This window comes from Medicago truncatula, chromosome 5, assembly GCF_003473485.1.
Source record: "Medicago truncatula cultivar Jemalong A17 chromosome 5, MtrunA17r5.0-ANR, whole genome shotgun sequence".
Lineage (NCBI taxonomy): Eukaryota > Viridiplantae > Streptophyta > Magnoliopsida > Fabales > Fabaceae > Medicago > Medicago truncatula.
In genome coordinates this window covers 1,845,937-1,869,209 of record NC_053046.1, presented here as the reverse complement: position 1 = coordinate 1,869,209, position 23,273 = coordinate 1,845,937, and the positions used below count along the sequence as shown (strand labels likewise).

At 32.8% G+C, this 23,273-nt stretch overlaps 3 protein-coding genes across 3 annotated transcripts; all 3 read right to left on the bottom strand.

The window, feature by feature from the left end:
- Positions 1-4,962: 4,962 nt before the first annotated feature.
- Positions 4,963-6,166, bottom strand: LOC11440943 (60S ribosomal export protein NMD3). Its single transcript, XM_003610881.4, has one exon. The coding sequence runs from the start codon at positions 6,105-6,107 to the stop codon at positions 5,148-5,150; it is 960 nt and encodes a 319-aa protein (XP_003610929.1). The 5' UTR covers positions 6,108-6,166; the 3' UTR covers positions 4,963-5,147.
- A 1,638-nt stretch (positions 6,167-7,804) lies between these two features.
- Positions 7,805-14,268, bottom strand: LOC11427460 (pentatricopeptide repeat-containing protein At4g37170). The gene is made up of 3 exons (XM_024783531.2): positions 12,363-14,268; positions 8,794-8,906; positions 7,805-8,383 (listed from the first exon to the last, which is right to left on the bottom strand). The coding sequence occupies exons 1-3, from the start codon at positions 14,223-14,225 to the stop codon at positions 8,380-8,382; spliced, it is 1,980 nt and encodes a 659-aa protein (XP_024639299.1). The 5' UTR covers positions 14,226-14,268; the 3' UTR covers positions 7,805-8,379.
- Positions 14,269-17,380: 3,112 nt separating this feature from the next.
- LOC11437171 (ethylene-responsive transcription factor ERF021) lies at positions 17,381-18,826 on the bottom strand. The gene has a single exon (XM_003610878.3). It carries the CDS (start codon positions 18,587-18,589, stop codon positions 18,026-18,028), a length of 564 nt encoding a protein of 187 aa, XP_003610926.1. The 5' UTR covers positions 18,590-18,826; the 3' UTR covers positions 17,381-18,025.
- Positions 18,827-23,273: the final 4,447 nt, after the last annotated feature.

Below are 23,273 nucleotides of genomic sequence, written 5' to 3'. Positions count from 1 at the left end.
ATTTTTAGGATGCATTTTCCATTTTGCCCTCACCATTTTTTTAATTATTTTATAATTTTTATATTTTTAATAACTTTTAACTATTTTTCAATTTTTCACCCAAATTCAGTTGCTTCTACATTGCCGTTGTGGACGATTAAGGTATCGTTTGACTTGACTTTTTTTCAACTTCTCTACATTTTTAAGAAGTTAGGTCAAACACACTATCAATTATTTTAATTTCAATGATACCAAATACTTTTATTTTCTTTCTTCAACCTCGCAAATATTCACACACTCACATTAACGTTTAGAGCAATATTTTATGTCTGTCTGTCTATGTTTTTGTTACGTTGATGCATATAATTTTTTTTAGTGTTGCTTGGTTGAGTGCTACCTCACCAATTTTTTTTAACTATTTTCCAATTTTTATATTTTTAAAAACTTTTAACTATTTTTCAATTTTTTTCTCCCAAATTCAATTGCTTCTACACTGCCGTTGTGGGAGTTTAAGATACCGTTTGACCCAAGTTTTTTTTTCTCTACATTTTTAAGGAGAAGTTAGGTCAAACGCAATATCAATTAAGTACTTACTAGAAAGGGAATTTTTTTAATGCATAAAATTTAATGGAATGAGCTTTGGCCAAAAGTTGTTGAATGCTACTTTAAAAAACTACTTCTTGACAATATATTTCACAAACATCTCTTTCAACTCACGCTAGGAACCTTTTATTTTATTTTTTAATATTATATTTAAATATATTTTCTTTTTATTTAACTTTATATTATTTTATTTTTTTGAACCGTTCCATTTAATTTTATTTTATTTTTTCAAAAGAATTTTATTATCTTTTTATCACGTATATATTTAATTTCAATATTGTTTAATCATCACGACCTCACAAATATTTTTATTCACGCTGTCATTTAATGATACCAAATATTTTTATTTTCTTTCTTTAACCTCGCGGATATATACACACATTAACGTTTAAAGTAATATTTTACGTTCGTCTGTCTGTTTTTTGTTACGCTAATGTATATAATTTTTTTTAGTATTGCTTGGTTGAGTGCTACCTCACCGATTTTTTTAACTATTTTCCAATTTTCATATTTTTAAAAACTTTTGATTGTTTTCCAATTTTTTTATTTTTAACTATTTTCTAATTTTTCTCTCCCAAATTCAGTTGCTTCTACACCGCCGTTGTGGGATATTAAGATACCGTTTGATCCGGATTTTTTTTTCAACTTCTCTACATTTTTAAGAATAAGTTAGGCCAAGTACAATATCAATTAAATACTTACTAAAAAATGTAATTTTTTTAATGTATAAAATTGAATGGAATGAGCTTTGGCCAAAAGTTATTGAATGCAACTTCAAAAAACTACTTCTCGACAATTTATTTCACAAGCATCTCTCTTCAATTCACGTTGGAAACCTTTTATTTTATTTTTTAATATTATATTTCAATATGTTTTTTTCTTCCATTTAATATTTTTTAGCTGTTCCATATAATTTTTTTAAGGACGTTCAATTTAATTTTATTACCTTTTTTTCAAAGAAATTTTATTATCTTTTTTCACTTATTATATATTTAATTTAATTATCATTTAATCATAACAACCTCACAAATATTTTTATTCACGCTATCATTTAATGATACAAAATATTTTTATTTTCTTTCTTCAACCTCGCAAATATACAGACACACATATTAGCGTTTAGAGTAATATTTTATGTGTGTCTGTTTTTTTGTTACACTAATGCGTATAATTTTTATAAAATTTTGATTTTAATTAAAAGTAAAATTGTAGATGTCTTTTCTTCAAAAAAGGTATAGATACCTAAAAAAATTATGTTTATCTTATCTATATATATATATATATATATTGCACCTTTATATCGTAACAAACTATGCATATCTTTTTCTTATTCAAAAAAACTAAACATTGCTAATTAGAAAAGATATTATTTTCTATTTTGTCAACATCAGATGATAGAATTGTGTATAAGTTTGATAATGACCCGAAATATGTCTTTCCTTATGCAGTGGGAATATAGTTGATGTAACATTATGGGAAAATACTTCGTAGCTTTATCATTTATCGTCTATTTACCTTGAGTTCTTTGCTTCCATTTTGTAGTCAATGACAACCCAAATATTGTAACAATTGGTCATCTTCGAGGCTGCTCATCGACCTACATCATCCGGTTGTTGAGAAGTTTAAGACTTAGTAAGTTTGCATTATTTTTTCACCATACAATGTTAGAGTAACTTATTATTTCACAATCCGATTTGATTGTTTTTTGACCATGTTTCTTGAATTGTTGTCGTGACCTTAACACTTCTCAAGCTCATAGTCAAAACTTCAGTTAAAACTTAAGTCAGAGTTCGACTTCTTCTCAACGTTCTTCGTACATCGATTTTTCCAAACTGTCTCAGGTTAGACCAATTGTTGAATTAATAAACTTAGTCAATGTTTGCTTTTTTTTATGCACAAACATGCTTTGAGTTTTTTTACGTACAAATTAAAAATACATATTGCATTATTCTTTATTTCATGTGCATAATTTGTGTTATGAAACATACTGCATCACTATTTGGAAAACAACTAAATTCAATCCTAACCAGTTTGGATTGTATTATGAGAGTTGCACCAGATGTTTGAAGACATCAATGTCAAATCGTGCTAGCTATATATGCACATGCGAAAGTGATACTTAATTTCCATTTGTTTCAACAATGTTAATTGGTCAACAGGGTACATATAATGTACATGCATACATTTATCTAGACTTTATAGGAAGATAAATTAGAAGTCATGCTACATTTTCTTTAGCTTAAAATCAGTTATGCTACCTTTATTTTATAAATTATATGTTTATATTCGTGTATATCTTATCCATGTAAATATGCATTAGACTAATATTGCAGTTATTTTCCTGTTTAGCATTTCCCAAACGAGGTGTCAAGAACAATTCTGAAAGGAAAGCACAAAACAATCACTCTCATTGATGGCCAGACACAGAGACAGTATAACTGTCACCTCATTACCGCTGATAGAGCAAGCTATGAAAATTACTTGGGTGGGCAGTGATTCAATTTCTGCAGATAACGAGTGATGGAAGAAGGTGGTAAGCTCATCTTTGATCTCGAAAAGTCACATAAGAACTTGCAAATTCGAGTTGTTCCAAAGTAGATATTTGTTGTTGAACTATTTGAACTTCTACTATTTTGACGTATCGCTTTGGACTGTAGTCGTAAACTATCTTGACTTTGGGATGTCATTTGTTCCTTTCATTTTGTCTGATGTAAATATTGACAAAAAATCCCTTTTTGGTTAGTCTATGAAACTTGCAATCTCTTTTATAAACCTAACTATTATGTAACGTAAATTTGCACATTGTTGGTTCCTTCATTGGTTTCAATTAATATCATGAACAAAATAAAACATGCTCTTTTCCTACAGTAAATCTCTATAATGCTTTGGTAAATGTTTTAGAAATGTACATATATATAACTTCTAATTAACATTGGAATTTGTTTTGTACCTAGCACTTCTCAAATGAGATATCAATGACATTTCTAAAAGGAACACGAAAAACAATCACACTCATCGACAAACAAGCTCAAAAAAGGTATAAGTGTCGCTTGATAACGACAAAGAGAGCAAGTTACAAAAAATACTTAGGTGGCCAATGGTTCAAATTTTGTCGAGAACATATTTTAGAGGTAGGTGATAAGTTAATTTTTGATCTAGAGAAGCCACCTAAAAATATGCACGTTCAAGTCGTTTCCAAATAAAGATTTGGTGTTCATGATCCGCATTTTCAACAGATCACCTTAACTCTAATCCTAGACTACATTATCTTCACTCACCGATGCTACTTGTTTGTTTGATTTCATTTGATGTAAATATGGGTATCAATCATTTTTTGGTAACTCTATAACAACAACACTCTTTTTTATAATTTTGGATAATATGTAAATTCACACATCATTGGTTCCTTTATTGGTTCCAATTGTTTTCATCCTAAATATTATGTCAATTCCTAATCTCATAAACTGATTATATGCTCTCTTAATCAGCCTATACATATTTTATGAATGTTCCGTCATTTTAACATATCTTCTTTCAATTTTTTTTTTATCGAATACGTTATTGAACCGAGTTTGTAACTAGTTTTTAAAGGAATAAACAATTTTGAAAGCGAGAAGAGCAGCAATTTTCATGTTGCTTTTATGAAGAGATGTAAAAACATTTGTACTTTGTAGGCTTCTTGGTTCTAAGTCTTGGATGGGATCTGTCCCCAGGATTTTGTTGCTACATTTGTAAGGATTCATATTTTTTTTATGAGTTGTGCTATTTACAACGAATTGCTTTTCCACGGGATTCACGAACCTTTGCAATTTAATCATAATAAATCTATTTTAATATTAAAAAAAACATAGAAAGATGTTTTTGACGGAAAAAACGGCAGTTGGTAGTACTATTCTTGTTTTTCGTTGTAAAAGTATTCGTGGTAAAAGGCATTCTCCTTTTTTTATTTAACTAATACCTTCCACTTCAAAAGAAAAAAAAAAACGTTATTCACTTAGTTTCAGATGATCATGTATAAACCAGCCAGTTTTGCTGCAAAATCTGCATCCCTAAGGCTTTGAGACAGGATTGTATAAAGAACGGTAATCCGGTGCACTAAAGCTTCCGCATCCGCAGGGTCCAGGAAGTGGTCCCACCATTTGATGTATTGTACGCACCCTTATTCTGTTTTTACACAAGAGGTTATTTCCGGGACTTGAACCCGTGACCTTTCAGTCACATGACAACATTAAAAAAAAAAAAAAAAAAGAGAGATTGCGAAGGGGTTTGAGACAATAATTTTCAAGCTCGTGTTGTAACAACTTGAGTAGCCTATAATGATATAACTGAACATCTCAAAATGTCATCTAAATGCAATCAGCAAATTCAGCAATCTCATAATTGATGGACATAAATATCAAACAGAAATTGTTCTAATAAACATAAATATCAAACAGAAATTGTAAATTGCAACAAAGTAAGTGAAAAGAACCTTTTAAGTATTTGTTCTTGTTATCGGAATAAATATAAACATGAAACAGAAACAGAAACAGCAAATAGAAAAAACCTAATAAATGAAAAGTAGATCATCCATCAAGCAAATCCTCCAATGGATAAAAAGGTCTTCTAAAAGGGGATCTGATGGGTGGGCCAGATGGATGGCAGTTGGTTGGATTTCGGTCGAAGAGGAGTTTAGGGTCTTGTTGTAAATCTTTTAAGAAGAGTTGATAATCAGATTCCCACTTATCCTGAACAGGAATAACTCTACCATTCTCCTCTTTAGCAAAACTAATCTTGGTAATCAAAATGGGATCTCCTTCAGGCAGGTCATAACCAAGAGCATGGTCACCAGGTTTTAAAATACGACTAAGATGAGTCCTGATTTGAAAAGTTGTGTGATTATTATTTCCAATATCTTTCACACGAGCAACTATGGCATTAGCTAAACGATATTTTTTGGCAGCAGCAGCATCAGCATATCCAAAAATCTTATTCTTCTGTTTATTCTCCTCCACCTCCTCCTCCTCCTCCTCCTCATCTAATTTCTCGATACCGAGAACAACATATTCCACTAACTGATGCCTAGAGAATGAAGGCGTGAAGGGTGCATCCCAGTAACGATCAGCCTTTAAGAAACAGCGGGTCAAGGTAAATGGATCAAGCAAAGTAAATGTTCTGGCAACCCTAGTACAAATAACAATAGGACCAATATTTGGACCTAAAGAAGCAGCAATATTACTAGGCAGAATAATCAAATCCCCGCAGCAAATTGGGACGATTTCAACAGAAAAAAGGTATGGATCAATCTTGTTCCACTGAACCAGGGCAGGAAGTATGCCCGTTATAAGATTGACAACTTTCGCAGCATCAGATATGCTATTGAAACAGAAAGACAAACCTTCATCGATGTTGTATTTGATTCTCCGAATCTTTTCAAGGATACCGAGATGGTTCGAAACGCTGACCTGCTCCAAATGAAACAAAGTACGCAGTTCAGAAACATGTTGTTGACGAACATTCACAACAGCACAAAACCCTTCCTCCATCTTCGACACTTTCTTTTTGACCTAATTGCAATTGCAATACGCTGCGCTCTATTTATTTATTTTGTTTGTTTATGTTGGGCCAACCCACCTTACTTTACTATATTTTATTAACTATTTCTATTACTATATATTTTTTTTGAGGGAATTTATATTACTATATATGGATTATTATGCATTTCAAGGCCTAATATAAGGGAAAAAAACTAGTTCATCTTTCATTGATTTGAGTATTTTTAATTTCTATTTTGATTAATATACTCTTATTTATTGAATTTTATTTCACTTAATTCTACATTAACTATAATTAATAAAATAATTTTATCATTAAACTCGACGATAAAGAGAGTAATAATCAACACGCGTCCTTCCCACTATAAATTAACCCTCCCATAATTCCATCTCATTTCATATTGTTGTGTAATTAACATTAACATACTAGTACTAAAAACAAAACACATTGGAGAGATGCAGTGTTGTAGAAATGCATAGACTGTACTATTTAGAGGTATAAATAGAAACATGAAAAAGCAATTGAGAAAGTAGAGTTTGAAAGATATTGAAAAAGAAACATATGACTTGTTTTAAAATATATATATATATATATATATATATATATATATATATATGTTTAGAACTCAAACTTGAAACTTGAAAAAGCAATTGAGAAAGTAGAGTTTGGATGACATTGAAAAAGAATGATCCATTGGGGGTGTCTATGTTGTTACTTAAATTTGAAAAATACATATGAATAGTAAGAAACATGAGAAGATGAAGCTTATTACTAAAAAAAAGAACATCATTCTATTTGATTTAAACATTAAGAAATATGACACAACTCAAGAACGAAACATTTTTTTAAGCACAATCAACAACTCTTCAACTTTTTAAATCAAAACATGCACGTTGCTTCTCTTCATAATGCTTATCAATTAGAACTTTCCTTTTTTTTTTTTTTTTTTTTTTTTTTTTTTTTTTCGAAATCCAATTAGAAATTTTTTATTATTCCTCCTTGGTTGAAATAAACTTAACCCCATTTTCTCGTTGTCAATGTCAAAAACGAATTGAAATGAAAATCAACATTGAGACTTGTTGTTTTACTTTGCTTTGCGAGTGATGAGTTTAAAGCACCGAAAATAGTGAACTATATAGTGCTGATTTTGTGAATTTTGAAATCAAGCAAGAGGTGAATAGGTTATGATGTTGGCGGTTGGTTTTTATTGGATACTCAACTATTACTGTTTGTTTGGAGCTAATCTGGCACGCAGATTAGTGATATGGCGTGTAGGAGTTTGAAGTGCATGATGGCGACAGTCGTTGATCTGGTAGTGATGGAAGACTGCGATTGAATTTGATGGAGTGACACGTGTCAAAATTAATCATTTGTAGGGTTCCGAGTTCTTACAAGCTTTCTTTAAACCCAAAAAAACCATTGAGTTGATCATTTGTACGCTCCTAAAGCTTAAACGGATTTGGGTCCAACTAAAAATTAGCTATCCCCTAAATGAGTTATCCCTGGTGGCATTGTTTCACCCTAAATTTTAGGTTGCATGAGACATCAAATGCATATATTTCAAGACATTCCACATGACAATTTTGAAAGTGCACAACAATTAGATTTTTTCAATTTCAAAACATTAATATTGAAATTTAACAAATTTCTATAAATATGATAAAAAGAATAACAACTTCCATCAATCAGGAAAGTTTACAAGTGTACTAGCTATTTGTTAATGAACGAACAATAGTAGAAGGGAAAGAATCCAATAGAGAGCTTTCACACGTTGATTCAACGTCTCCAGGTTCATATATTCCTCTTAATCAATTGTGTGATAACGACGCACAAAAGCTAACTTCAGCCTCTTAAGCATAGCCCATAACTCAGCCATTGCGAGGGTACAAGCACCACGAGAATTCACATAACCAAACCGAAAAATTTCTATTATGACTGCAAACTAAACTCCCACAAACCGCTTTAGCCCCATGAGTAATCACAACACAGTCTACAGTCTAAGGAAACCAGCATTAGGAGAGGGGTAAAGACAAATCTTCATTGGACTGCGAAATAGCAGCCCTTCGATGACTGATCTTAAGGAGTAACACTCCAACAGTTGTACTAGAGTTGTAGAAAATCTTCTCATCTGATCCATCCATAAGCAATCCAACGCCACCACAGTGGCCAAGCATCGGCCTCTTGACAGTAGTAGCTCTTAAATTTATTCACCATCCAACTATTGAGTATGTCATGCACCGAGAAGTTTGAGGGTGTTGGTGTTTATCTGGACAATAGATATCAACTCAATTGTACTTGTTCTTCTAGTTCTTGGTAATTAGTTAGTGTAACAGATATTGTGGTGATTGAGGTCAAGCATGTACATGGTATGTATTTCTATGTTCATAATCTCACATTTTTAAATTAGTCTAAAAATGATATATTTTTTTTTTTTCTCATAAAAGAGAAATATCTTCACCATCAAAAGATACAGGAAAAGAAAAAACAGAGAGGCGAAAACAATTGCATAAAAGTATCACGAACATTAATGAAATCCGCATAATGGGTTTCCTACGCTCTTATAGAAATTCATGGCATAGTGAGAATCATGATATGATATGCAGATCTTAAATGAAATTTTGCAAATAAAGGGAGCAATGCAACTGATATTATAGTTTATTCAATAAAAACTCTTACGCATCCAGCACAGTAACATTAGACTTCCCAGTCTTTTTGCGGGTTTGTTCTCCTTTTGTTTCTGGTTCTCCTTTTTTCTTTGACTGCTTTGCTGGATCATCTCCATTTTCAGGCTGATTATCAAGAAAAAAAGCAAAAATCATTTACAATGCCAGAATGAAAGTGTTGTTGATATTATGAATAAAATCTTATCTAACTTACAAAAACATCAACAACTAATTCAACAGAGTTCAGACCTCGCAAGTGCCATCACAAATAAATACGTACAATTTTATCGAAATCGAATAATGCTTAGCTATAGGCAATTGATCCAGAATGAGAAGGATGATTGATGACTAACCCCAGAGTCTCATTGTTAATGTCAACTAGGAATTATGTATTTTTAGACCAAGAGAGATTTTATGTGGAGGGGTGTATTATAAAATAAAAATAAAAATCGGGGCTACAAGTGTGAACACTGACCATGTTAGAAGTTAGTTAATTCAAACATTCAGTTTGTGAAGTTATATATATTGACAATAGATATCAATCATATTAAATATGCTCTACTTCTAGCAAATCAATTAGCATAGCAGGAATCATCATAAGACGTCTTTTATGTCAAATTTTTTAAATTTGAGCCTACTTAGGTTTTCGATCATTGGACTGCAAATTGAGATTGGTACTGAATGAGTGTTGTATTGCACATTATTATGGTTAAACCATGTTGGAATTCAACATTTTTCTTATACTTTATATAATTTGCTTACCATACACTAACACATCCCTCTTTCGTTTTAAATGGAATTCAATGCACATGGTAATTAGAGCTGTCAAAACGGGCGGTCCGGCCGGGCCGGGCCAAGGGCTTTTAAGGGCCGGGCTAAAAAGCCCGGTTTGAATATGGGCTGCAAATAATGAGCCCGAGCCCGGCCCTATACGGGCTCCCGGGCCGGCCCTGACCCGTATTTTTTTCTTCCCTTTTCCATTCTTTTAAGTACGGAACATACATAAATATGCCGGGCTAACGGGCCAGCCCGGGCCCGTATCAGTCTCTCACACACACAGACCAAAAAAAAAAAAAAACAGTTGTATTTTTTGCGGGCTTCCGAGCAGCCCGGACGGGCTAGCCCTAACGGGCCAAGGGCTTTTACGGGCCGGGCTAAAAAGCCCTCTTCAATTTCGGACTCCAATTATTCGGGCTTTCGGGCCGGCCCTTACGGCCCGGCCCATTTTGACAGCTCTACGTGGTATCTAAACTATTGTATACCAATGAAACACAATAGAGCAAGGGACTTTTATTGTTATCGTAACCAGAAATGTGGCATTCTAATATATACATAAAGTGAATATTGCTTCACTCTTAAACACAATAAAATAACTATACAATTTAATCTCTGTCCTGACTCAATGCCATAGAAGATTAACTGCTCTACATCAGTTCCATACCACTTCCAATTCCAAGCTTGGTGCCAACAATGAATATTTTACTCACTAGCTCTAGTCGCACAAGAATTTCAATGCGACCTTTTCCATTTTTCGTGTCTCTTACAACTCTAATAGAGCTTCTACAACTTGCCAAGTGCCAACTAGTATTAAATCCAGGCTGTCCAAAGGATTGCAATTGTTTGAGTTGGCCGAGGCTATGGACTATGAAGCCAAACCTTTAGACATGAAGAGCACAATCCTCCCCAAAGGCAGCATTAAGTTTCCGTGTGGCATACATTGAGGACAAAAAAGTTTATTTCAATTGCATCGTATAAGAATAATATTAGAGATTACAAGCCAAAAGGTAACTGGACTCTGAGCCTGAGGGGTTGGCTATCAACTGAACGTCCACTTTTCCCTTGTCTTCCTGCGCGCAAAGTTAATTACTGGACTCGATATTCCATAGGATTTGAATTAGGGGTTTGAAGCAAATAAGCATTAACTGCTGCTAGTGTTACCTAGTTGAAATTAGTTTATACCTAGTTGAACTTCCTTAGGCCACTCTATTACTTTTCACATTACAGTGGCCACATGCACAAATAGTGTTCACTTTTTGTTGCTATTTTGCAACAGAGGCTTTGTCTATATATCCGTCTCTTCAAAAACACAAAGGAAAGAATAATGGATCACAGTGGGAAGCAAGGAAAGTAGTTCTTCACCAAAGCTTGAAAAATAGAATAAAAAGAATTGTGGGTGTGTGTATTTATATAAATGAACCAGAATAACAACCAGAAGTATAACTACATACACAGTTACAAATTTACAATGTTCTAGGCATAAAAGTTTGAAGGAAAAGGAAGCAAAATCCGTGGGTGACCTTATAGGGATGTCCATGAAATTATGTATAGGGGGTTTATTTCTATAGCGAGCATATGTAAATAAATTACATAAAAATAATATAACACCACAAATGCGCACATAAACATGAAATTAGGGTCACTCAAAACTGAGAGTACAATTAAATAAATCCAATAATAATGATTTGTGAAATAATCGGATCTTTGAATACGGCCAAGCAACAAAAACCAAAACACAGAGTGATAATCCAGTCCCAAATTTATGACCACATGATTAGGGATCATGCTAGAGAGAACGAAAGTTTTACTCTTAGCAAAGGTGCTGTGGAAGATGACGACCAAAACAACGTCGTAAACCTCATCTTTGAGGTTCCAAAGCGCATGAATACACGACTGACATTTGTTGTCACCTCACACGGCCAACAACCGTTGTAGATCCTTTACCTTGGGGCTACACAACCTTATCAAGAGGTGACAATGGAGCTGGAGTGCAATTTGAAAGCATCACAATGTTCTCAAAATTAAGAAAACAACAATGAGGGGGAGAAAAGCCACATTTTCTTTAACTGGGAGTACCAAGTGACAATGAAAATCTCAGCCATATATGTATTGTATCGTACAAACAAATTTGATGGTACATGGGTGAGGGACTTAGTCGGACTTTCACCTTAAAAGGCGCCATCAAATTACCCGTATATTTTAGTTGAGTTCAGGACACAATGCACATCAGTAAGAGTTTGACTCGTTAAGTTAGCTTTCTAATCAAGAGATGTATCCCCATTTTGTGATAGCATGCCCATCTACTGATATTATAATGCATGCTCTAAGACCGACTCAGCAAAGGATGATAATAATTGACATGAACTGTGACTCACGTCTTCCTACCTTTTCCCGCACTACCAAAGGTGAACAGAATAACCATTAACCACCCATGACCTCTACTAACATCTTCCTGCACAAGCATTCCACCCGGCACAGGTGAGCGTGTATTTTTCCAACAATCACTTCCACTTGAAAGCAACACAGTTCAAATGAAAGGGAAAGAAGGCAAGCAAAGTTGATCGATGCAACTGTCTAAGGCTGTGTTTTCTTCTACATTGACACACTGAACGTAGTGATGTATTCAATGCTAAACAAAGCTCCTATTGTAGTGTACTACTACCAATAGTCTTTGCACGAGCAACTACCATCCACAAAACAATGAAACCTATTTGAATCTCTCACTATTATTTTTCTTTGAACAATCTTTGATATATATTTCATTGCGTTGTGACAATCCACACAAGTTCTTAAATTTTTAAAAACCTTGATTGGAGTTCCTGGTGAAGTTGAAATTATTCCGAAGGCAACAGCAAGCTTCTCACTGTGGTAAAAAATGTTTTGCTCTTTCTGCTCCTCTTCCACATCATGTAGCACAAAGTTTGTGTCTGCAACATAGCCTTCTTCCTTCATTTTCTTCGAGAGTTCTCCTAAGTATTCATGTATATCACTTATTTTGGGGTGCGATGTATCTCCTACTAAGAAAACATGCACTTGTCTTTTAATCTCAATCCAGCTCTTACCTGGCTTCTTTACTATTCCTCTATTGTCCATATCGTTTCTAACCTTGGTTTCCTCAGTCCACAGACCAGCATTAGCATATATATTAGACAGGGTGATATAGGTAGCTGGATTCTCTGGTTCTAACTCAAATAATGCTTTTGCTGCTCTTTCAGCTAGTTCAATGTTCCCATGAATTCTACATCCTCCAAGTAAGGATGCCCAGAGAAATTTATCAGGCTTCATGGGCATGTTATCAATAATATTCTCTGCCTCTTTGAATCGTCCAGATCGTGCCAATAAATCAATAACACATGCATAATGATCTGCAGTATGCACCAATCCATGCTTCTCCTTCACTGAATGGAAATACTCCAACCCTATATCTACTAATCCAGCATGAGTGCATGCAGAAAGAACCCCAACAAATGTAATTTCATCAGGCTTTGTACCCGATCGAAGTAGTGATTCAAAAAACTGAAGAGCCATGTCGGGTTGACCATTCTGAGCATACCCAACAATTAGAGAAGTCCATGACACCAAATCTGGGCGAGGCATCTGGTTGAACACCCTTCTTGCAGTTTCAGTGTTCCCACACTTCGAGTACACATGGACAAGAGCACTCGCAGCAAACGAAAATGGGTCATACCCTACTCGTGTCATGTACCCGTGAACCTCCTTTCCCATTTGTTCAGCCGCAAGATCAGCACATGCATTCAAAACACCAGCAAATGTATACTCATTTGGTCTAACACCCGACCCCATCAAATCTCTAAACAAAGAAAATCCCTCTTTCTTTCTTCCATCTTCAAAGCATCTATGAATCATAGTAGTCCACGAAACAATATCTTTATCAGCCATCTGATCAAAAATACCCCTAGCTTCATTTAAACTCCCACATTTTCCATACAAATCCAAAAGAGCAGTCCAAACCACCTCATCCAACTCCAACCCACTCCTTATCAAGTACCCATGAATTTCCTTACCACGACGCAAACTCGATATAGCAGCAGCCGCCGCCAAAGCACTCGATAACGTAAACATATTACAATTAGAACTCTCATTCTCCTGCATCATTCTAAACAAATCCAAAGCTTCCATATACCAACCCTGACTAACATAACCCGATATAACAGCATTCCAAGAAAAATTATCTCTATGCGGCATTTCATCAAACAGTTTCCTAGCTTGTTCAATCCTCCCCACATTAGCATAACCCGATATCATAGTATTCCAAGAACACAAATCCTTTTGAGGAATTTCATCAAACAGCATCTGGGCATCAACCAAACTACCACATTTGGCATACATATGAATCAAACGATTGGAAATGACAATGCCAGGGATAAAGTTAGAAGCCTTGGTGTGGGCATGGACCCTTTTTCCGAGTTCAAGTTTTCGGTGACGGAGACAAGCGGCTATGAGAGTGGAGTAGAGACGAGGTGAGGGTTGGGGGATGCGGTGGAGGTAATCAACGGCTTCTTTGAGGCGGTTTTGTTGACAGAAAAGTTCAATGATTTCTTCGAATCTGCGGTGTTCGGAATGGTGAGAGAGAGTGGTGTCTTTGGGGTTGAGATTGAGGTTTTTGTGGAATTGAGAGGAAGATGAAAATGCTCTACGAAATGCCATGACAGAAAACTCTTTTCCTTCCAAATTGTGCCCAAGAAAAACTGAAGTGTACCTGTTCAATTTTGGATACTACTTAGGTAGAGCTGGGGGGGGGGGCTGGAAATGAGTCGAGTCGAACCAAACCTGTCTGAGCTCGACTCGACTCGATAAGAATTGGTTCGGCTCGAAACTCGACTCGAGTTCGATACGAACCCTTTTTTTAACTCGAGTTCGGCTCGTTTAAAGTTCACGAACAACTCGTTCGGCTCGTTTAGAGGAAGCTTGTAATAATCTTGTACTTTTATTAATTTTTCTAAACTAATATAGATATTATCAAAAAAATATTTATATTATCGATTATCGAGCCAGCTTATGAACCAACCGAGCCGAACTATATACATCTCAAGTTCAGCTCATTTATTTCACGAACTTAATTTTCAGCTCAAGTTCAGCTCATTTGGTTCATGAACCAAGTTCAACGAGTTAATTGTCGAATTGAGTTCTGAACTATTGTCGAGTTGGTTCGGTTCATTGCCAACCCTAGGTAGAGCTGTCAAAACGGGTCGGGCCGGCCCGTTTAGCCCGAATAAATATAGGGCTTGGGCCTAAAATATTGAGCCCGAATTTTAATAGGGCTTTTTAGCCCGACCCTTAAAAGCCCGGTATCCGTTAGGACTAGCCCGAATGGGCCGCGGGTAGCCCGTTAGCCCGCATAACAAAAAATAAATAAATTTATTTACTTAAAGTAAAAAACAAAAGTGAAAATTCAATGAATTAACACAAATATAAATGTAATATAAAATTATATTTATTCATTTCGTTATTTATAGTTTTAAAGATCGAATGTATAAATATCTATAACCATAACATATCTAATTTATTTAAAATCATTTTCCTCGTCGTTTTAGTTTACGACGTTTGTACGAAAATGTTTACAATTTACTTTTGTGCTAGACATTATTTAAATATATTAAAAATATTATTTATAAAAAAATTATAGCAGTGTTTTATAGTACTTTTTTAAAATAAAATAAAATATAATTTTTAATACGGGTTGGGCCGTTTAGCCCGCGGCCCGTGTAGGGCCGGGCTCGGGTAGTATATTTCAAGCCCGTTTTGTCAACCGGGCTTTTTGGCCCGGCCCGTTTAGGGTCGGGCCGCCCGTTTTGAAAGAAATCTTGTGAAAGAAAAAGAAGAAAGCCACATGTGACATTGTGGTTGGCCAATGTCATCAATGTCACCAACCACAATGTCACCCAATTGCTACCTAGTGTATCTGTTCAATGATTTTGGACCGAATTGAAACTACATTTACAAAAGACCGAATTACATTTTTTCTGTCTTCTTAATGGGTACTCTAGAGACACTCGTTGATGTTATCTAATATATGTATTTGTATTAAATGTTACCGTTGTACCGAATTGAGATTTGATGTATAATTCATGAATCCAGTTAAACTCGTTCCGTTTATGAAAATAATTAGGTGTATTTTTTTTAATTTTTTTTATAATTCTTATATATCTTTTCCGACTATATAAACTTTAAAAAATTTATAAATTTGAAAAAAACATGAATAAATTTTTTTGGCGTAATATCATTAGCGTGTAATTGTGGAGACTAATCTCTTAAGATCTAAATGAACGTCAACCTCTCCCTATAAATTTTAGCGCTGATGCATGCTCAAACCTAAATTCGAACCATATTGTTGGTTAAACTAGAAGATACCTGCGTTATCTCATCTAAGCGTTCTTGGGTAGATCATGAATAATTTGGTTAATAAATAATAAAAAAACACTAGAAAAATATTTTCCATTAAATGCTAGTCATAAAATGATATTTGAACATCCATTTTGTGACAACTTTCTCTCTCATACTCACATTATTTTTTACTTTATCTTTCTATTGTTTTGGTTTTCGTGCAAATATCTATTTTTTCTTTGTAAATTATGGTTGTCCCATAAATTATCAACCAAATGGCTTTTCAAATAACACCTCTATTTCTTATCATCAAAGACATTTTCTTTTTACAATTTCTCTCAACATCTTTTTTGTTAAAGAAGGAAACAACAATCTGGACATTGTGAGGTTTGCATTCTTTTATAGAATCCTCCTCCTTAGTTAACACAGCAACAAAAATCCACTTATGCTTTTCGGGTATTAGGAACGAGTACATGTTATAGCCGTAGGATCCATTAGCGTTTGAAGAAGATTGCGAGATTAACCGTTGAAGTTGGCGGATAGGTTACTGCGATTAAATGAGATAGTCGTATTTTCCACCCCTCAAAGTCTTCCCCTTCCTTCTCCTCATATTTTCCACCCCTCATATTTTCCATCCCTCAAAGTCTTCCCCTTCTTTCTCCTTCAAACTCGCAAACAAAGTCTAAAAATCTTTGTGATACAAGAGGTTTGGACTATGTTGTAGAAATAATATGGTGAATTGGAGATTCATAGTAAATTTGTCTAAATAAAGTTAATTGGTTAACTTTAGATCTCATAGCTACACTTTTTTTTGTTTACCTCATAGCTACACATTCGATTTATCTAAATTTGTTATGTATGACAATTTTTTTATGGTAGCCGGTGTTTGAATTCTGGATCTTGCATATATTATAGATTATTCCTATCAACTGAGCTAAGTTCACGAACATAATTAATATAATATAACAATATTCAACGATTTGAATTGATAAAATATAATATTTATAATAAATTATTAAGCGTAATATTACTTAAAAGATTTTACTTATGTTGATTGTGTCACGTTGAAATATGGGATCCTATAATTGTCTTAAGCTATAGAATGGGAGTGTCAAACTGATTCGCTATGTTATTTAAAAAAAAAAAAAAAAAAAAAAAAACTAATTTGCTATGTTGGTCACAATTATAGGTGTCCATGAAGCTTTTCCAAACATATTCTAATCTTATTGTGGATTTCAATCCATGAAAGTTCTTTCTCTAAGCCTTAGTTTTTTCTTTTCCGTTTCTGTTTTAACTCTTGTAACAAAAAAAAAAAAAAACAAAGTAACTAAAAAATTAATTAATTTCCACTCATACTAAATACGGAATATTATAATAATAATATTAATAATCAAAAGTAATAAAGAGTAAGGAGATCAAATAATCAAACGAGAAATGATCTCAGAACAATAGCTTCATCTGCTTGACAGATGGACTTCTAATACAATAATCTTAATTGATTTAATAATAATAAAAATTTATTTAATATTAATAAAATAAATCACACCACACACTTAGCCTATAAAAAACAGACTTTGTGCCCCATTTGTGTATACAAATAAATATCATGAGTATCACCCATTATAAATAAACTCTAAATAAATCTAGCCATACACCTACCCAAAAATAGTTAAATTTATGGGTCCCTCCAAAAAATACTTCCTTATCTAACAACACAAATGGTATAACAAATGGAATTTTATGCCATAACCACTTCTGAATTCTGATGAGGTGATCATCAATAATTATCAATCCTCACCACCGTCCTTAACTTGTTTCTTTCATCCTCAAAGAAAGAAAATTAATATAACCAAACTCATTCCTTTGATCCCTTGCTACTAATTTTCATAAAACAAGACAAGAGTCAAGTGGATTTTGTGTCACACTATCCAACCCTTCTATTTATATCAACAACCTTAATTAATTGAATAGTTATAACTATTAGTACATTATACATTAAATACGTAAATGTATAAGTAGAAAATCCAATTAACATTTAAATACTAAAATACGAAAATATGATGTATAGGTATATTAATTATATGATCAGCATACGTTATACGTTACGTATGTTACGTACCAAGTTAAGGATCCCATAGAGAATCACTGTGTTGTTGTATGTCTTCCCATTCATTTTCTTCAAATTCATAGCCATTACCATATAACATGTTTTGATCATCCATCATAAAGGGGTGTGACATTTGCATCCATGTAGGAGGAGAATCCATAGGCGAATCGTTAATCGCTTGAATTTGACTTGGAGAGAGTCTGACCCTCAGAGGCGCCACCGCATCAGTGGAACTGGCTGAGCAGCCTGTTCCACTGTTGTTATCTAGTGGCGCCAACATGTTGGTGTTGGCTCTCAACCTCAAGGCGGCTTCATGTGCTGCCATTCGAATGTGGTCAGCATTGTTGCTTAGAGGACGAGGAAGAGTGTTTGCAAGTTCCGGGAAATTGAGCCTGGCTTCACGTCCCCTGAAATGCAAGGCAGCTACGTCGTATGCAGCCGCTGCCATCTCTGGTGTCTCGAAACTTCCTAACCAGATTCTTGTTTTGGTGCCGGGCTCGCGAATTTCGGAAACCCATTTACCCCATTTTCTCTTACGGACTCCTCTGTATGCAGAACTAGCAGCACCACTTGAAGACATTGTTCATGCAAATTAAGTATAGTTTTTATCGAAATATATTTATGTCAATGTTAGTTGGTACTTGATATTGTTACTTTCTAGTGAGAAATTTTGTCTATGCCATAGAAAGGTATTTATAGATATTGTGATTGTGCGTACCTAGCTTTCAGGTGAAACTCTTTGGAAGTGAGTTTCCTCGTAGGTGCACAAAATTTGTGTTTGTATGTGCTGCTACACTTTTTTTTTTTACTTAGTTTATTTAATTGTGAAAATGCTTATGTGCAATTTAGCACGGATGAGATTTTTATATTGTATATTAAATGTTGATTGAAAGTGAAATTAAGAGCATGGTAATTAATGTTAGAGTGACATGTGTGTGACCACTTTTGAACTTGAAATTATGGGAATGGATTGGCGCAATGTTTATGGAGCAATAATAAAGAATTGGATTAAGTGACACAATTCAGTCCCCTGTTTCATAACGCGTTTTCAGAACTTAGGTGTCATGGGATTTTAGAATACCACTAATCCAAATTCGTGGAATCTCATATAATTAAGGTTTTATTTGGAAATCTTTGATCAGCAAGGAGGGGATATATATATATATATATTTATATTTGAGGGGTACTTTATGTTTATTTATCAGTACACACTGTAAGATTCATAAGTCTTGTGAGACCCTAGATTTTCTTGGAGATTCAAACCTTTTCCTTTGGACCGGATGCAAATACAAACTTTATTTATAGATGACGTAAGGATATGATATTAGGGAAATTCTATGGTGAAGTTGTTCAATTGATTTTTTCGATGAAGTTATCCTACATCCAATAATAATGCGCCACATGTCATGTGTGCAAATTGTGGAATGGTATGTACCGTGTACCTGCTCAATATGTTCCACCGTAGACTAACTTTTTTGAACCATCAGATTAAACACATCACTAATGTTATCGTGTTGCCTTTCACACTATATTTATTCCCTTTCTCCTGTTTGACTTTTTCTTACTTCTATTTCAACAACATATTTATTCCAATTTATTTATGGCAAAATTACACTATAAATCCTGTCATAAATCCTTTGTATTAAAATTTTGTTTAAATTGAAAATTCATTATTTTAATAAAGTTTAAATTCATTACTATTATTTAATAACGTTTAAATTTGTTTTTGGTCATTGCATATTTTTTTCATAGCAATTTTGATATATATCTTAAATCATTAGTTTCAACCATCAAAACAATCTTATTATATATCTCAAATTATGATTAGTTTGTATCAAATTATAAATTTTCATATTTGATTATCAAAACTATAATGAATTATTTTTCCTATTATCTCTTGATATAGACTATGTTTTTGTAACACATAAGTCCTTTTTTCATTTTTTTTATTATAAAAATGCTGAAATAATAGTTTTTTTTTTTTTGTTGAAAGGATGCTGAAATAATAGTTTTATTAATAACCTTATTTGTTAAAATATTTTTAATTAAAAAGATAAAGAAATTCATAAGTCATATGAATATCTTCATCATCTTCCTCCTTGATTAAAAAAAAGTACACTTAAATACACATCTAAATTAAACATCTCTACTTTGATCTTCTTATAATCTCAAAATCCCTAAAACTCAATTAACCACAAATAGTTCAAGTAATTTAGATGCTAACAATGGTTTGAAGAGAAACCCATAATTTTCAATTATCATAACAGAATCTTCAGATAAACTCAATTATAAAACTAGATACGGTTAGATTAAATGATCAATCATCATAATTAGGGTTTCGGAACAAGAACGATTGAAATTAGATAATATAGAATCTATGTAGTGAACGAAGGTGGGTAGAGTTGTCTCGGTTCGTTGGAGAAATGTTGAGTAACTTTGTGATATTCCATGTTTTGGAGATGGCGGTGATAACTGTGGCTGAAAGGACCAATGGGGTGTATGGGTGTTGTTTGAGTGTGTGAATAACAAAGGGTATTTTGTAGATGCAACAGTCACTGATTGTTGTCGGTGATTCTACTTTTTTGGAGCATCAAATTCATTAAATTGCTTCTCAATTAACCTTGGTTAACTTCTAGTTCATGGTTTCATGTTTTGGGTTATGTGGGTCTTCAACCGGGTCGAACTGACCCATATAAAGGTTGAAGATGAAGTTAAAAAAAAAAATTGAAAAGAAAAAAAAAAAAAAAGGAATAAAAAGTGTGAAAAAATTAATTTTGGTAATTGCTCAAGCTTTGACTTTAAGATCTTCGTAGAGAAATTTCAAATTTGAAAAAACTAAAGACAACATGAATCGAACCATGTACAACGTTGCGCAACATTGAAATTGTAACTATTGTGTTATCTATCTTTTTATGTTTAGAATCGAAATATATTATATATGTAAGTATGTTATATCTACATTTTTTTTTCCTTCAAAACATCATTATTAAATATAATATTAACATAATATGCAAGTATTCAAAAAAATATTTTTTTTTGAATTATATATATTTTTTATTTGTATGCAAAACACCGTTAAATATTTACACTACATATTGCAGAATTTATATGTTTATATGCACGTAGTCAAAAAAAACTTTACTACAACTGTTTATATGTTGACTAACTATGTTTCTAATGTGATAGTTCATCATATTGACTTACATCGAAGATTCTGATTTTTGAAAATTCAGTTCATGATTCGTTCTTATTCCATTAAGGACATATTCAATGGTCCGATTTATTATATTTGATAGAGTTGGTCGGTTGTGTCCGTTTTGATTGTCAGAACAATGTCGTCCTTCCAATGTGACTATGTTTATAATGGAATAGTTCGTCAGATCAACTTACATCGAAGATTCTGATTTCAAAAATTTCAGTTCCTACCTTGTTCTTATTCCAATAAGGTCATATTCAATGGTCCGATTGATTATATTTGATAGCGTTCTTATTCCAATAAGTCGATATGTTTTTTTTAGACAATAGTTGATATGATAAAATTTTGAAAATTAATTTACACAACACCCATTGTAAATATTATTATTTTATATGCAAAACATAGTTAATTATTTGCATCGTGTCCATTTTGATTTTAAGTGTTATTATGATCGGAATTGAAATTCAAGAAAAAAGCACATACTTCTTTTGCTAAGTCCTTTTTCTCATTTGTTTTTAAAAAAAATACATAATTTTATTTTTTAAAGTATATTTTTATTAAAAATAAAAAAAATCCAGAAATAAGATGAACATGTTCATCATTTTTATCTTCTTCCTTTCAATCTTCATATTCTTCTTTCGGATCTTCATCATTTCCTTGAATCAAAAAAATTTCTACACAAATATATGTCCAAATATCATGATTTTTTGTTATGTTCACCACAAATCTTCTTCTAAACACAAAAATCAAAACTCAACTTCTAAATAATTAAATTAGGATCCAGAAGTCATAGCTCAACTGGCAAAAATGCCGAAATTGTTAGGCCGGATACCATGACCGGGGTTCGAACCCCGATACCTCCACTTGTGTGTGTGAGTTTATAATGGCTTTGCCATTTCGTCTATCTACTAAAAAAAAATTAAATTAGGAACAACTTCCTTTCAAAAAAAAATAGGAACAACAACTTCAATAAATTGATAGTTGAGGTTCTGCAAACTACTTTTAGTTTAATTCAAAGTTTCAATTGTCTCTTTATTCTTTGCATTTGCGCCGCCATTGATATTACTCATTCACGTTTCTAATTTCAATTATTGTTTCTATTTCATTCACGCTAGCTATTGCATCGTTTATAAAACTTTAATAGTTTGATCACTATTTTAAAAATATCTGCAGAAGAAATATATTTATTTTTTGAAAGAACAAAATTTTTATGTACCGATATTAGAAAGTCGATATGATAGAATTTTGAAAACTCATAACTATTTTAAAATATCAACACTAATAAGTGTTCTTATTAAATATTTTTTATTTTATATGGAAAACATTTGCACCGCACCCGTTGCAGATTTCAAATATCGATATGATAAAATTTTAAAAACTCATAATTACTTTTTAAAATGTGATCATTAGTAATTTGTTTTGTCAAATAGCCACTCACTTTTTAAAAATATCAACATTAATACAATGCTTCTATTCAATATTTTTAAATTTTATACGTAAAACACCGTTTAATATTTGCATTGCACTTATTGCAAATTTAATGTGCTTATATTTGCATAAGAAATTATTTTATTTTTTTAAGAAGAAATATTTTTCCATTAAAAAGGAAATAATCACAACAATATGAGAAACAATTCATAACGATAGAATATTAAGTTCTCTAAAAAAACCTTATTTTGCCTTTATATAAAAAATAATTATGTTTCGGTTTAACATTTTTTCATTCAATTTTACCTTTCACCGCATTATTATTTTACCAATTTATCATTCTTTGTTTCTTTAAAAATCATTCTTTATTAACAAAAGCGACTGACGCTTAGTTAAAATTAAGATTATATGCATGTGTATATGACAATGGATTTGTCGGCTATTATAAAAAATTTACCACGTGAACCATTGAAATTATGGAGCCATTTGTAAAACTTCTTTTAATAATCTCAAATGAATTTAGTTATGAAAATGGCGTCACATATAGTAGCTGCCTTGGAAAACAAAATGTTTCGTGGGAAAAAGAAAATATACATTGGCATATGCGATACGGTATTGAGAAACGAAAATAATAAGTGAT

Coding starts and splice junctions, on each gene's coding strand:
- LOC11440943 (XM_003610881.4), bottom strand. CDS start 6,107: ATGGAGGAAGGGTTTTGTGCTGTTGTGAATGTTCGTCAACAACATGTT.
- LOC11427460 (XM_024783531.2), bottom strand. CDS start 14,225: ATGGCATTTCGTAGAGCATTTTCATCTTCCTCTCAATTCCACAAAAAC. Junction 8,907..12,362: donor CACCAGGAACTCCAATCAAG/GTTTTTAAAAAT, acceptor CTTGATAATCAG/CCTGAAAATGGAGATGATCC.
- LOC11437171 (XM_003610878.3), bottom strand. CDS start 18,589: ATGTCTTCAAGTGGTGCTGCTAGTTCTGCATACAGAGGAGTCCGTAAG.